The 16,410-nt window shown below is 34.5% G+C and overlaps 2 protein-coding genes across 3 annotated transcripts; both read right to left on the bottom strand.

Annotated features, from left to right (window-relative positions):
• On the bottom strand, positions 1–2,354 carry LOC145044093 (Pentatricopeptide repeat (PPR) superfamily protein). The gene has a single exon (XM_078992906.1). The coding sequence runs from the start codon at positions 1,459–1,461 to the stop codon at positions 28–30; it is 1,434 nt and encodes a 477-aa protein (XP_078849032.1). The 5' UTR covers positions 1,462–2,354; the 3' UTR covers positions 1–27.
• A 1,142-nt stretch (positions 2,355–3,496) lies between these two features.
• Positions 3,497–10,541, bottom strand: PDR2 (phosphate deficiency response 2). 2 transcript variants are annotated; one of them, XM_078992903.1, is made up of 22 exons: positions 10,330–10,541; positions 9,721–10,038; positions 9,532–9,621; positions 9,248–9,438; positions 9,080–9,152; positions 8,819–8,991; positions 8,534–8,705; positions 8,322–8,426; positions 8,128–8,238; positions 7,963–8,049; positions 7,687–7,869; positions 6,972–7,022; positions 6,768–6,893; positions 6,593–6,672; positions 6,384–6,492; positions 6,179–6,307; positions 6,029–6,094; positions 5,868–5,939; positions 5,632–5,783; positions 5,401–5,512; positions 4,998–5,114; positions 3,497–4,730 (listed from the first exon to the last, which is right to left on the bottom strand). In XM_078992903.1, the coding sequence occupies exons 2-22, from the start codon at positions 9,967–9,969 to the stop codon at positions 3,684–3,686; spliced, it is 3,495 nt and encodes a 1,164-aa protein (XP_078849029.1). In that variant the 5' UTR covers positions 9,970–10,038; positions 10,330–10,541; the 3' UTR covers positions 3,497–3,683. The 2 variants fall into 2 exon arrangements, with proteins under 2 accessions (XP_078849029.1, XP_078849031.1); XM_078992905.1 differs by having other exon boundaries at positions 9,721–10,033.
• Between the last annotated feature and the right edge of the window lie 5,869 nt (positions 10,542–16,410).

Below are 16,410 nucleotides of genomic sequence, written 5' to 3'. Positions count from 1 at the left end.
TTGTCAAAAAGGCACTAATGGACCAAATTATGGATCATTAATCTTCATGTTCAAATTCAAACCATATAATAACAAGTAAATATTCACACAAGAAGCTTTACAAACATATCCCGATAAGAATCTAAAGGTGGAACCTTTTACTTCAATACAACTCTCTCCAACCATCTTTTTAACCTTCATACTCTTCCTCACTTTTTCTACCTCCTCCCATTTGCATACATTCGCATATCTATTTGCAATAATTACCAAATTGCCACTCCACTTTGGCTCCAATTCAAGTAATCTTTTTTTAACCTTTTCACCAACTCCATCAAAGTCATTTCCACCATGAACATTACATGCACTCAACAAAGTCCTCCACACAGTTGGATCAGGTTTAATTGGCATTTTCAAAATGAAATCATATGCTTCATTGAGGCAACCAGATCTTCCTAAAACATCCACCATTGCACCATAGTGTGTCATCCGAGGGTTAATTCCAAAAACGCCCTTCATTTGTTTAAAGAATCGATACCCATCTTTCACTAATCCACCATGGCTACAAGCAGAAAGAACCCCAAGAAATGTCACATGGTTAGGTTGGATTTTAGTGAGTTCCATTTTCTCGAAAAGTGTTAGAGCATGTGTAGCGAATCCATGTTGGGCTAATCCTTGAATCATTGTACTCCATGTCCACACATTTCGATTGTGCATTTTGTCGAACACTAAATGTGCATAATTTAAAGCCCCACATTTGGCATACATGTTAACGAGTGATGTTCCTAATTGACAATTAAGTTCTAATCCTTTTGCAATTGTTTGAGTATGAACGCATTTCCCCATTGTCAAGTTCCCAAGCTCAGCACAAACAGAGAGCATCACCACCATTGTAGTTCCATCTGGCTCGATCCCAATGTTTCTCATCTTTGTATAATACAGTATTGATTCATAGAACCACGAGACATGAAAGAAAGCAGAAATGATAGTGTTCCAAGAAACAACACTTCTGTACGACATTTCATCGAACAGTTGTCGTGCGTTAATGATCTTCTTGCAAGACGCATAGAAATGAATCATGGTGTTCCGCACATAGACATCGAAATCCAAACCACGTTTCAGGCAGTTGACTTGGATCTGCCGGCCTTCTTCAAAGGCCAACATCGAGGCACAAGCTTTAAATACAGAAGCGTATGTAAGCTCAAAGGGTCTAATATGTGAAGAATGCATCTGTTTGAAATTCAATATGGTTTCTCTTTCTCTATACAAATCCCCATTGTTTCCTTTCCTGGTGGTACAAACCCTGATGACATTGTTCGATGACGAAGGCTTAGAAATTTCGGAGTGTTGAATCACAAGCCTTGCATAACTTGAGCTGCCAAAGTGCTTTGAAGTGCAAAATCGGGTGATTTCACGAATCACATGTCTGTGGGAATGCAATCCAGATGTTAGGATTTGGGCATGAATCCGCAAGAGATCTTTCATAGAAAGTACAAGATTTTAGGATGGAAAACAATCATTGGTGTCTCATGTCGTCTGTTATGTGTATCAGTTTCGAGTTGCAGGTAGATTTCCTTCGGATTCACATATCTTCTTTTGTGATTATACGGAGTATAATCTCATTCCCATCTTGGAAAATTGTGTCATTCATCAATTCTAAAACTAAAAGTTCGTATGAATCTTCAAACTCAAAACAAACTCTATTATCAATAAGAAACATAGAATTCGGGTACCCAAACAAATGAACAATTCCAATTGTTTGTATTTTTATTATACTAAAGTTTATAGCCAAAATGAAAATTACCTATGACCAAAGACAATTAAAATTTATCATCGGTTATTATACAACTAGAAAAAGAAAAATAATAATTTAATTCCATGAGTATCCTTTTAGGGATCTTGATTCACCATGAAGGTTACAAATTAAAGAAATACAAAAAGATAAACTACAACGGATCTAGATCCGGATATCCGTGACACAAGTCCTTTTTTTCTTGGATCCTCCACAGATACACAGATATATGTGAAGGATCAAAAACAATCTTTCTGATGAACAACAAAAAAGGGTAAATTAGACCGGAAGGATACCTTCCCCGACAAAAAGTCCTACAATTAATATAACAAGGCCGGTGCCGATACATTGAGTTGGAGTCATGTATGTTTGTGAATAAGCAGAAAGTGTAATTCATGCACCTACAACTCCAATCATCAAAGCTTTCACCTTGTCATTCATCATCTTTTTGTTCTTCAATTCTATAGATCAAAGAGAAAGTCAACTTAAGTTTCCGGCAGAAATCAAACGAAGATATGAAATGGCTCAAATTTGGAAACATTTAAAACAATAAAGTCAACTCTTGGAAGCTAGAGAGAAGTTTCATTTGAGGGTTGTTAACTTTTTCAATAACATATATATATATATATATATATATATATATATATATATATATATATATATATATATATATATATATATATATATATATATATATATATATATATTGGATCGAGTGAGAATTCAAAAATAAAGACTGCGATGACAACTTTTTACAGCAGGATTGAAAAATAAAAGATGGAGATTTTATTTTATTTATCGTTAATATCTCGCAAGATAATATTACATTTTTGTAATTATGTGTGAAATTTTGATATTTTCCCGCAAAGGTTAATTGTTTGGAGGTTAAATAAGTAAAAGAAAAAAGAGGGAAAAAAAATGAACTTCGCCCCTAGATGTGACTCGAGTTATAACACGCAAACACCACCACGCCTTACTTGGGGAGATAAGTCGCAGCTACACACAAGAATCTCCTTCTATTATCTTTTCTTTCTTTTTTCCAGGTGATGCCCAGCCCCTTATATAATTAAATCTAATTTGGAAATATAAAATAGTAAAGGATGAACTTTAATAAATTGTGAGAATGCCTTCGCAATGCTTTCATAATCTAAAAGATAAGTGATTATGTGGCTTTGAAATATGCTTATGGGGACTTGTAATTTTCCTTTGCAAGAACCGGTCAGCGCAATGTTACCACTTGTCTTACCATTCATATCAATACAATAACTCTTTTTCAAAGCGGATGCCATTAACTTTGATCATTTTAATGTTTAATTCAACATTTATTTTTTAAAAAGAAAATTCTAATTTGATATGATAATTTATCATTTTATGTAGAAAAAAAATAAGAATTGTTTTTTTAATTTGAACAAAATATAAAATAATTATGTTTCAAAAAATAATAGTTGAAATTAAACCGTAAACTTTATTAGAAATTTCCAAAATAATTTTCATATATTTCAAAAAAGAAAATTATTGGACTCCATAACACACAGACACCCAAAAAAAAAAAAAAAACAGCGTATCAACTTTTCAAGAAGCTGTAGACAAATGACAACCAAATGGACCAAAACTGCAATTTACCCTAATTCTCATTACCTCACCCACAGATACGAAGCAAAATCATTAGTTTTACACAAAAGCTAGTCGAGACTTTTATTTCCAAAATACAAAGAAACTATAATCAACTCGTCAATAAACTACTTTTTGTCTTGATAAAAAGAAAACGCTAGAAATAATGTTAAAATACTCTCATCATCTAAAAATACATCGATAACAAATGATAGCTTCGTATCAATCCAAATTACCCAACCAAAACTCCAAAATATTGAAAAAAAAACCCTGTGTAAAAGTAAAAAAACTGGATAACTTTAACTCACTGCGACTTTTTCTGACCATCGATTAACTTTAACTTTTTAACCACAGGCATTTTCCCGGGAAACGCCCAGCGTAAAAACCTTTCCCAACTATAACACCCAACAAACATCAAAACCGCCCAAATCAAAAGCTTATCCCTCAACTCCCTTGGCAACGGCACCAACTTCAACCAATCATTCAAATCCCGAAACAAATCCGAAGCAATCACTGTAAAAAACACAACCGCTCCCAAAAGCGCAATCTTAAACGGTTTATTCTCGCTAATACTCTGATTAAACGGATGCCCCATGTAATTCACCGCAAACGTCGCCACCTGTATCATCATACTCACCATGTAAGAAACCGTATTCACTAAATTACTCTCGAATTCCGAATCCGGTTCTATGCATTCCTCAGGCATGTGTTTTTCAGCTTCGGAAACTGATGAGATTAGGAAGAGGATGTGGAAGGTGAATTGGCCGAGGAGAGAGAGGAAGACGTAGTAGCAGAAGATGTTGGGGTGGGGGCGTTCCGCGGAGAGTGTCGGGAGTGGGCGCGCGTGGGAGATGAAGAGGAAGAACGCGGCGGTGAAGACGCCGGAGATGGTGGCTTGGATGTCGCCGAGTTTGACTCCGTCGAGATACATGACGCTTAGGACGTAGGCGGTTGCGAGGCAGTTGAGGCCGAGGATTTTGAACATTTGGAGGGTGGTGACGAGGGTGCTCCGGCCTTGGCGGATGATGTCGGTGGTGGGGGAGACGGAGGCATGCTTGGCGGTGAATGGTGAGGCCATGGAGGCGTCGCCTAGTTTGACTATCGGAGCGGAACGACCGTCGTCTCCTTCGTTTAGTTCGTCCATTAGCTTCTTTAGCTTCTGTCTTTGGACTTCGGCGGGTGTTAGATGGCGGTTGGAGGCGGTTGGAGTGGCGGTGATGGTGGTGCTGGAGCTTGGTTCGGTGGTGGGTTTTGGTTTTTTTGATTTGGTGGTGGGTTTTGTTTCGGGTGTTGGTTTGTTGTCGGGATTTGGTGGAGGTATTGCGTTTAGTAGTGCTACTCCTACGTGTGCCTGAAAACCACAAATAAACATCAACAGATGGTTATGATAGTTAATAATGTTAATTTTACAATTTTGGTCCCTGAATTTGGATGTTTTCTTCGAATTTGGTTTCAAAAGAAATTGGTTTGTAAGAAAAAACATTTAACAGCTGAGTAGTTAGAATTTCACAATTCAGGGGCCAATATGAAAGAAACATCAAAAGAAGGATCAATATTGTAATTTACTCTTAACTAACAAACAAAATCTATGAAAGTAAATTGCTATTTCTTGCATTACCTGTTTCAAAGCTCCAACATCATTAGTACCATCACCGCACATCAAAGTTACTCTCCCGGATGATTTAAAAGTTGTCATTATCAACTCTTTTTGCTCCGGAGCCACCCTGGCAAATACCTGATAATTGAAGTTGATTTTTTAGCTAAACAGCTTCATATAAAAAGTTTTTGAAAAAAAAAATTACAAATTTGGTCCCTGTATCATACTATTTTTCCAGCTTTAGTCCAAGGGCAAAATGGTCATTTTGAAAAAAGCTAAACTGAGTTGTTAAACTCAACAACCATGGTCTATATCGGAAACAAACTGATACAAAAACATAACCCGGACCAAAACCGAAAAATACAGTAAACCACAGGGACCAAAGTCGTAATTTAGTAAAAAAAAAAAAAAAAAGTTTCACAACCTTCACATATGGAATGACTTTAACAACAGCAGAAGTCTGCAGCAACATTTCAAAGCAGTCGCCTCCAATACAGAGGTCATGATCCTCTGCTAAAGCCTCAACTTCTTCCTCACTGTGTAAACAGAAAGTGGATAATGTGTTTTCTTATTAAAGCATTGTACTTTGAAAAAAAATAAAAGTAGGATGCTATAAAAAGCAAATGAATGAAAGTACATCGCTATTTCTTGTTACCTGTAGCTCACAACTTCCGTTTCATCTGGTGAAACCCATTCATATCGTTCCTTGTTCTTTGTTGGAGCAAGAATCAAAGCTGGTTTTGAGATTATATTAACTTCACGAGCAACATGACATGCAGTCAATGCTTGATCACCCGTAATCATAACCTAATGCAAAATTCATTAAGTGAGAGTAAATGACCATTTTACCCTTGTATTCTAACAAATAACTTTTCGCTCGGTGATACTTACCAAGTCATGTGATGATTTTTTCAATTCAGCCAAGACAGTAGCAGAATCTGCTCTGATAGGGCAATTAAATACCTGAAGTTTATTTATATAACAAAAATGAAACCATGTTAAAAAACTTTTTTTTTAAAAAAACAAAAAGTCGAATAATTTAATATTTATACCGCGAAACCAGCAAAAGTGAGTCCAGTTTCCACTACTTCCCTGTCCAAGTTTCTAGCTTCACTCACCTATAACAAAGAAGCTGATTGTTGTGTAAGTGAAAACTAGGGATTCTCAAAAGGGCAAAATAGTAAATACGAAAGAATATTTACCGTCATATCAGGAAGTGGTTTATATGCTAAAGCAAGGACACGAGAGCCTTGACGTGTGTACCTCTTGTAGGTGTTTATATAAAACGAGGGTATATCACTTAATCTTTCTTGAATGGTCTCTGGTGCACCCTAAAACAAACACCATTTAAAATTTTAATAAAACTGAAAACACCATAATATATTATGTATTTAACATTTTAAATACCTTCACAAACACAAAAAATTGTTCTTCTGTACGAATAACAACTGACATTCTTTTCAAGTGAGATGCAAAGTGATGCCTTTGAACGATTTGAACTGCACTACCACCTCCCCTGTAAAAAAAAAAAAAAGATTATTAATTAATTTCAACCATTTATATATTTTTTTAAAAAAAATGTTAATTAGGGTTTAATTTCATTGATAACAGCTTACTTCTTAGGCATGGCCTTCTCATCAGATTTGTAGCTCCATTCTATCCCTTTGATTGCAGCCTTCTCAAGAGGATCACCAACCTAAAAGCAATGGTATAAATATAAATATATATAGGCCACAACTAGAAAGTGAAAAATATAATTTGAGATTATAATTATTATAATATTTTATATACCAGTTTGTTGTCCACAAAAACAAGTGCATGACAAGAAGCAAGAATTTCCAAAGTTCGAGTTGGGATTTTTTTAGTGTCTGTTTCAAGATCTAAATCAGCACTCAGTCCACCAACTCCAGAGAATTCCTGCAAAAAAAAAAAAAAAAAACATGAATGGGGGACTGGAAATGGAAATTTTACCATGAATGGCAGAATTGTAAATACCATGTCATCAGATGTCAATGTTCCCGTCTTGTCGAAACAACATATATCAACCTGCAAAAGATTTACTATATGATCATAATAGCAAAGAAATGGAAGGCAAATTGGTCATTTTACATCCATCAATTAAGGGTGTCAAAGTCGGACTAAAAGCATGACTAAATTGCATTTTAGGGACTAAAAATCGAAATATTGGACCATATCCGTAAAAACCGACAAACCACGTGGACTAAAAATGTCATTTGCTTAAAAAAACATGTAGTATAAGCTAAAAGACTTAATCCCAGGTTTATGATCAAACTAGCAAAGAAACTGGGGCGAAATGGTCATTTTACACGCACTTAACATCCAGCTATTGACAGTGTCAAAGTCAGGGACTAAAGATACAACGAAGCAACATTTCAGGGACCAGAAGTTAAAAATCAACAAACACACAAGTTAGAAAACTGTAATTTACCAAAATATACATGTATTAGAAGCTAAAAGACATGCTAAAACATAAAGCCATGGGGGACAAAATGGTCATTTTTACATGCATTTAACATCCATCTATTATTGGTGTCTAAGTCAAGGACTTCAAGTGTGAAGAAACTATTATTTGGGGAACCAGAAGTTAAATATCAAACAAACTGGAGCAAACCCATAAAAATGAAGAAACCACAGGGACTAACAATACAATTTTAATTTTTACCACAAAAAAATAAATGTTAATGCTGACCTTCCCAGCAAATGGTATACGAAAAGGCTCTGTACAAAATATACCACGTCTTGCTAATGCAATCAATGAGGTATTAACAGCTATTGACAACTCCATTGGCAATTCAGGGGGAATCACAGATGTTATAATTAAAGAACAGCTCAGAAGAAGCTTGTATCTACTCCTGTTTGGGTCCTCAAGCCCCTAAATCATGAAAAAATTACGGTTATAACCTTCACCACACCTTTAAAACACTAATAGATGTCGATTTTCATCACCCAGTTGAGAGCTTTATACCTTTTTTAGAACATATCCAGCTGCTATAATTGCAAAAACAACTAAAAACAAAATGAAGAACCCACTCTCCCAGCTGTTAGCAGTAACCTACATTAAAAGATATATATACAATTATATAATTATCAAACAAACGGTGATAAAAATGTACCAAAATTACGGAATTACCCTCTCGGTTGAAAACAAAATAGTCCGCATGAGTTTCCCTTGAGTTGTCTCAAATCCAGTTCTTAAAACAATTGCTAAACAGCCACCATCGGGAGTTTTCATATGAAAGGTCTGAAATAAATTACAAAAGAGTAAAACTTTAGACTGAAAATTAAAATAAAAATGGATTTTATTTAATGCAATGTGTAAAAAACCTTATCAGGAGTATGCTGCAGTATCTTTGTGCCACCAAAAAGAACATGGTTTTTATCTCGTTTAGATGACAAACGCTCTTCAGGTCCTCTTCCCATTATTGAAACCTGAAAAAACATGTCATTTGTATACATAAAGTAGAGAAATATTATAAAGTATAAAGTATAAACCCTTTTCTTGAAATAAGGAAGCAAATTTCAAGAAAGAGAATCACCTTCCATTGAGGGGTGGATTCGCCAGTTAGGATTGCTTCATTTACAATAGCAGTGCCAGCTAGGATAAGCATGTCAGCAGGGACAGATTTTTCTTCTCCATCTTGACCAGCAGCACGACCAATGGACACAACATCACCAGGCAAAAGCTCTGTTCCTGCTACCTTTGTCCACCTGTCAAAAACCAAAGTCAACATAAGTCAACAAAGAAAGTGTCAAGAAAACTAAAACTTGTAAGTTGTAATTTGTAGATTGTAATTTGTAAAGATGAATAGATAATAACTTACTTCCCACAACGATACACCATTAGCACTTGAGAATCTACTCTCACACGTCTAAGTTCTGATAAAGTCTTCAACCGACTTTTGGCCATTGTTGACTCAAACATAAACAGCATAAAGAGGGTGAAAAGACTATAATACCAATACTCATCTAGACACCAAAGTCCCACACAGAAAACCTGCAGTTTAAAGGGGATAGCTTTATTGAGAAAAAAAGTTAAACAAAAGCACATGTTAAAGGTGTCTTTCATTGATGATTAAATGGACCTGAAATACAAAGAAGGGCTCCATGCAGTGTTCTTTCATTAATTTCTGGAATGTTGGTTGTGGATATTCAAATCTATAAAAAGATTTTGATAAGATAATAAGAAATGTGAGTTGATAACTTGATATCACTAGTGACAAGGGAAAAAGCATAAAATTGAAGAAACTTACACGTTGCGTCCCCATTTCTCAGCAGCAACTTGAACTTTAGCTTCAGTACCATGTCCAGTGCTTTTGAGATAATACCCAAAAGATTCTTTGGAAGGGTAAGGAAGCTTACAGAAAGTGTTTTTCTCATTTGAATAGATGAAACACTGCTTTCTGAAATCAAAATATATCTCCTCTGTTGAAGAGCCTGCCAACTGATATAAACAAAAACATATTGATGTCTATGTTGATACAGATGATAAAAAGATAATGATTATTTAATAAGTGATATAAGTTGAGTTTATAACCTTCCGGAAATGTAGTGGTACTACTTCTTTAGCACCACAAAATTTGGCTGGAGTGATTTTGCATGCATTTGCAAGATGAATATCATTAACCTGACAAAGGAGCATTATAGTTTCTTTAAGAATGTGATGTTAAGTGAACTGAACTATAGAAAGAAATTACATTGAAAAATAGTTTAGAAAGACACAAACCTTTGAATACTGAACGAAACATTTAAAATCCACAGACCATACAGTAAAGAGGATCACCAATATGTGGAGAACAACCAAACCTCCAAAAATTATGAAGGCATCAAGGAAATCTAAACTGGGTATGATAACAATCATCCAAGTAGCATAAAGTACGGCAAATGGCCATGAATCAAATCGCCATGGCCAGTGTCTCTTCCTCAGCAAATCAACAGTATCAACAACTTTTCCATTGACATGAAACCTTGTCATCTCTCTTGTTAATTAACAACTCAAGTTCCAATCTAGTTAGCAGCCAATCACCCCCCTTTGAAGTCTGAACTGCAATGAAGCACGTAAACTAAACATAAGTAGATTAAACAAACGGGCACAATCAGAACTCGATAGTAATCTTATGAAGAACTTTACGTAATTATACTAATAAAAAAATTTCCCTTTGTTTCGTTTGAGCTTTTTTCTTCACTAGTTTTCACTATAGGCTACATATGTTCTGAACCATACGAAATCGGACTAACACGATTGAATATATTATATAAACAACTAGCGTCATTCTCACTAAAAAAAATCAACCTTAAATCATGAGAACTGAAACTTGAACATAAACTGGCTTACTTGTGACTAGGTTTAAAACGCTTCGACGGAGATCAAGGCGAAGGTGATGGAGATACCTTGTCCGCCTCTCTCTCTCTCTCTCTCTAGATCGTTAGGGTTTATATAGCGGTGTCGACTCCAATTGAGGGTTTTGATTGTTGGTAAAATGGGGCGGAGATCTGGCGGAAGGCGCGATCGGAGGGAACACCAAGAAAGAAGCGCAAGAAGTGAACCAAAAGACTCGACACCATATAACTTTGAGATAAGTTACAGAAACAGTCCTTAAACTATTTCATAACTTCCATATTTTGCCCGGTGGTTGGTATCAAATGTTGATGCTTAATGTGGTTTTATTTTACAAATGCTCTTCGTTGAATACCTATGAGATATTCAAAACTCGATTAATCTATTGGCTATTGAGTTTGAGTAATCAAACTAGGGTTTTTCACCTCTTATCTCAAAAGCGCTCATTGAAGATAAATCAATACATTTAACAACAAAAACTTCTTCAAATTCTTCCTTCTCTATACATCCTCATTCAAAACACTTAATATGAATATACATTTAACTACGTCGATTGTAAATTCAAACATTAATGAGCTTTTGTGCTTCTTATCTCACCTCATATATACACATCTATATATCTACAACATACGCCAAGATTCAAAGCAAATTAATACCTGAACACGGAAAGACTGACTTGCAGGCTAAGCTATCAATTGCGCGCTATAGCGGCGCTATAACATTTTGCGGAGGTCAGGAACCGCTATTTTCAACTTAGCGTTTTCATTTCGCGGTACCGCTATTAGCGGCGCTATTCACCGCTATTTACCGCTATTTCAATAACCGCTATAGCGGCGCTATGGGTGCTATTCCATTTTCATTCACATTTAGGGTCATTTTGTTACTTTGTCAATGAAAAACTAGTTTTAATGATCTCACTTCACTTTCATTTTAAAATGCCCAAACAACTAACATAATTAAAAGCATTCAAAGCAACTACGTCTACCGACAACTCTCTTTCTCATCATCTTTTTCTGTACTCACGACGACTTGAGCTGCTATGGTCGGACTCCATTAATGTTTTTTGTAAATCGAACCACACCTATGAGGCTACGACTTGGGAGTTAACTCTTTATATCAACCATGACCTACTAATACAATATTGAATACGGGCAATACAATTATTCTCTATTTGACACTTTGACACTACGTAGTTTCCTTATTACCATAATAGAATATTATGTTATGTTTTTATATCACTTTTTAGGTTTATGATATTAATTCTATATAAACTTATAGTATTAATACTCAAATATATATAACTTCTATATAAATATAATATAAAATTATAAATTATCCGTAATATTAAAAAAAACGCTATATCACCGCTATACCACCGCGATAACCGCGATCTCAAATAACGGCATGTGACCGCTATTGAAATTTTGACCGCGATAACTGCATAGCTTGCAGGTCCTTAACAGCTTGCGACCTGGTGATGTATCTGGCGGCGTTCCCTTCCTTCTTCTTCCCCTGCGAACCACAAGTGAAAAACGCAACATAAAAACGATATTCTTCCGTGTAGGGAATTACTAGTAAGTTTCGTTTGAAACTTACTGGAGGCCTGTAATGTTTAGGCGTGGCTGCTAGCAGTCACGACTCTGCTTCTAGGAAAGACGGTGAGGTACGGTGCTCCGGTGAAAGGTGACTCGGCCAGTTGAAAGCCTTTCTCTGGAGAGGGAAAGGGCGGCTGTGGGTGGCCGAAGTTCGGCGACGAAGAAAGGGAGGCGTATGTTCTTCGATCGTGAAACTATATATCTTACGGTTTTCACGTTAAAAAGGTATTATACTACCACATTAAGGTAATGTCGGTGTTACCATATTTACCTCCCCTCAACTTTGAGAAATATACTTCCACCCCTTGTCTTCTTTTAACTTTCAAAAATGATATTTTTTATTCCAATATTTCGTAAAATGTTATTTTAAGTCCTTCTATTTTGAACCTTTTAAAATATCAGTTTCAACCCTTTTATTTTCTAACTTTTTATATTTAACCCAAAAAATTACTTGTTTTTGTATGTATGTTTAGGTATAAATTTGGTTTTTTGTCTATTTAAAATATCAGTTTCAACCCTTTTATTTTCTAACGTTTTATATCTAGTAACTCGTTTAGTATTATATGAATGAATTTGGACCCTCCACCCGACCCCCACATCATTCTTATCCTTCACAATAATCCACCATGATAACCAAAACTTTGGCCGCACTCTACTCCTCATGCAACAGGGTTATAAATACCAAACAAGGAAACGTGTAGCAAATTGTCTATTAAAAGCCTTATTCCACTTAAAATAGATATTTAACTAATCTAATTTAAAAAAAGAATTTTTGGATTTTTCCATTTATTTTGCATTTTAAAATTATTTTTAGATTTGGTCTTACGGTATCACAAAATTATAATGGTCTCAAATAAACCTGAACCTATATATATATATATATATATATATATATATATATATATATATATATATATATATTAACCCCCTTTATCAATAAGATTACAAACAAGAAATATATTTCTAACCTGTTTTTGGTTGTTTTTAAGAAATATAACTTTTTTAGCAAAATGACCATTTGGTTCCGAATGCGGAATTTCGGACCCCATTTTAAATTCGGTTAAATGGGTAGATATCCCTTATAAATATCAATTAATCTTTTTCGAATTATACTTCGATATCCCTTGTTTCGGATTATCGTATCTTTCATTCTGGACACCTTTTACAACTGAAAATGTATTTTGATAGCAAGGAAAAAATGCAATAAGTTTCAAATTTATTTCTAATTAAATGCATTTATTTTAGATTATACGCTAAAAATGTTTAGTTTACGCAATTATATAGGTATTATAGGGTTTTCTATAAATTTTAATCGTGTTAAGACAATAATATGATTACATAGGCTTATACATTTACATTACATGATACATTGTTATCAAAAATCCTAATTTTTGCTAGTCCGGAACGTGTCGGGAATCCAAAAATCATGTCCGGAATCTGATAATCATGTCCGGAATACAACGAACTGTGTCTGGAATTTTAGTCCAATACCGTACCCGGTTTTCGGATTCCGAAACATACATACAAAAATCCTAATTCCGGAATACAATCAAAAACGCTAATTCCGGAATACAATTAAAACCCTATTTCCGCTCAGGAACATACATACAAATATCCCTAATTAATAATTCTTTTGATTGCAACACGATATAACATACGAAGCGGTTGTTGCTACAACGTGCATACCTAAACTTGGGCGCAAAATCATGGCGCGCTTACAAAGCCGACGAGTTTGTGGGGCGATGTTTAAGCAATCATGTTTTGTTGATTACGTGAACATGTTGATAGGTGTCTAATGTCACCATTTACTATGCTGTTATCTTATGTGTAACGAAGTTACTACTTTTGATCCAGTTGACCTAGAAAAGCTTCTATTTCTGGTTCGAGGTTATTGAGTTTACTTAGACAGGAACACATTCTACTTGGTTACCGGCTTGTAGTTTCGGGATTATTTTCGTCCAACTTCTGGTTTTTGCAGAATTCAAAGAACATATGTTTCCATTTGTGCCGCTTTCACATTTGGTGAGTGTGGTTGGCCTTACGCACGTGTTCAATAACTTACTTCGTCAATTAAGTAATGAAGATGTGGTGAGAGTCTCCCTGTTGTATATGCTAGAGCAAGGATTTTTTGAGAAATACCTTTGACAGCCAATTGCTAATGAACGTATGACACACATCTCTAATTTATAAGAGTTTTTAACAGGTATATAGTTTTTTTTACCTACATTATATTAAAATAATATATATACTTATTAAGTGTAATTTTTTGACATATGTACCAATGGGGAAGATTGATATGGAGTTCACTTACAAATAGATGCGTGTTGTGTTTGATAAGATTGAGGACTATTTGAACCCAAATGCGCAAAGAATCGGCAGTAGACACACATATACTCTATAGGGATTTGTCTGTGCATTTAAGGTATGTACATTATGTTTAATAAGAGGTTTTAAACAACAAGTATTGTAATCTTGTTAACTTAGTAAGTTGTTTGTCATTTTAATTTTGTAGATTTGGATCTTGGTGACATTTCCCAAGAAATTGTTGGTTCCCCTAATTAAAAAAATGGCATATTGAATGAATATATGGCTTATTGAGATCGTTAATAACATCATAGATAACACCAACCTTTTTATTTGGTCCATCATTGGAGTATGAATCAAGGTTTCCTAATTAAAAAACAGTAACAAAAAAAAAACACGATTACTTTGAAGGGTGACAAAAATAAGGAAACTCCAATTCGAAACATGAAGATGTAATTGAATAAAAAAAGGACTAAATTGAATTAAAATAATTGTTTTGATGTTGTCATACATGAGTGACAAATCGATTACGATACATGGTGTAGAGCGACGTTGTTGTTAAATGCATCGATTACGATACATGTTGTTAAATGTTTCGACACACCAAAACATCATCAACCTTTTCTTTTATAACCATAAAATAGCACAAACAAATAAAACTGAAAAAGATAAATATATTGGATCTTTTTTCTAAAAGATGATAAAATTATTATACTTCTACTTATACAATAAAAGACATTAAAATTATCATATGATCATTACGAATTTAATATTTAACATCGGAGATTAAAATGATAAAAACTAATTAATGAAAAATAATAAAACTTTAAACGTTAAATAAAATAAGGGAATAAAATGGAAAATTGTTAAATAAAATGACTTAACTGCATCAAACATTAAGCTTATAAAAACATTAAGTGAAATATAAAATATAAGGTTTTGTGTTATTAAAGGACCACACCCGACATGTAGAATTAGTTCCGACGGGAACACCACATAGGCTAGGATGGTGACCATACTCAAGAGCTCCACCGGGTCATGGGCGGAGCTTTATTAGGGCGAGGAGGGCTGTGGCCCCTTCTCCTGATTTTTTTTGTTACAAATAGCCCCTTATATTTTCATTTTATACATATTAGACCGAAAAATATAAAATTTTGGCGGTGGTTCCCCTTGATCACCGATTTTTATACATATTATATTTTCGGCCTCCAAATCATATGTTGAAGCTCTTCCACTGCACCGGGTGGAACAACGTTGCATTTTTTTTTCCTCTTTTACTTTTTGAAAAGAAAACATAATACCTCTTATAATACCCATAAACTTTAATATATTTTTTTCAGACCACCCAGCCAACACTCTCTTATTTTCTCTCTTATTAACCTCTAAAATGAATTTTCAAAGTCCCTCAATTTTCACAACGCCGCTATCATCATGTAGCCGACCTCATCTTCCTAACACAACCATAACCACAACCATACTCGCACCCACTTCCACCTCTGATAATCTATTTTCTCTTGAATCTTCACCACAACCATACATATCGCACAATATGATATGCTTTCATTCATTCAATTCAACCCCGTATGTTTTCTTCAACCCCTTCATATTTTTCCTGATAGAAGCATAACCAATCTTTCATAACATCAACCACTTAAACTATTGTTATACCACTATTTTTATTTTCTTTTTCCTTTCTATGCCCTCATCAGCATCACATCATCTCCACTCAATTTTCAATCAAATTTACAATCTATGTTATACTCTTTTTTCACCATTGTCGTACTTTTTATTGTATTTTTTTAATTTAAAGAAATAATGCAATTATCTTAACACTTACTTTTATTATTTGTATTAAAAAGAATGAAAGATGAAAAACGAATATAATATAGGTTGAAAGAAAGCAATGAGAGTGAAAATGATATGGCAATGACAAACATAGAAAGGAAGAAAAGAAAAGGAGAGGTTTAACAATAGCCTAAATTAAGTGGTTGATATTCTTAACCAAAAAACATTTCACTCCAACGGTATAAGAGCTCCCATATACTATTGGAAATAGTTATGTGAAGAAAATAATCATAATATCACATGGGTTCACATTCTTTTAAAATCGTAAGTTTTTCTAAGATGTTAAACATAATATGGGAAAAACATACACACAAATTAATACTCACAGAGAACA

Source organism: Lactuca saligna, chromosome 4 (assembly GCF_052625555.1).
Source record: "Lactuca saligna cultivar CGN05327 chromosome 4, ASM5262555v1, whole genome shotgun sequence".
In the NCBI taxonomy this organism is placed as follows: domain Eukaryota; kingdom Viridiplantae; phylum Streptophyta; class Magnoliopsida; order Asterales; family Asteraceae; genus Lactuca; species Lactuca saligna.
This window is presented reverse-complemented; position numbering and strand designations above follow the sequence as displayed.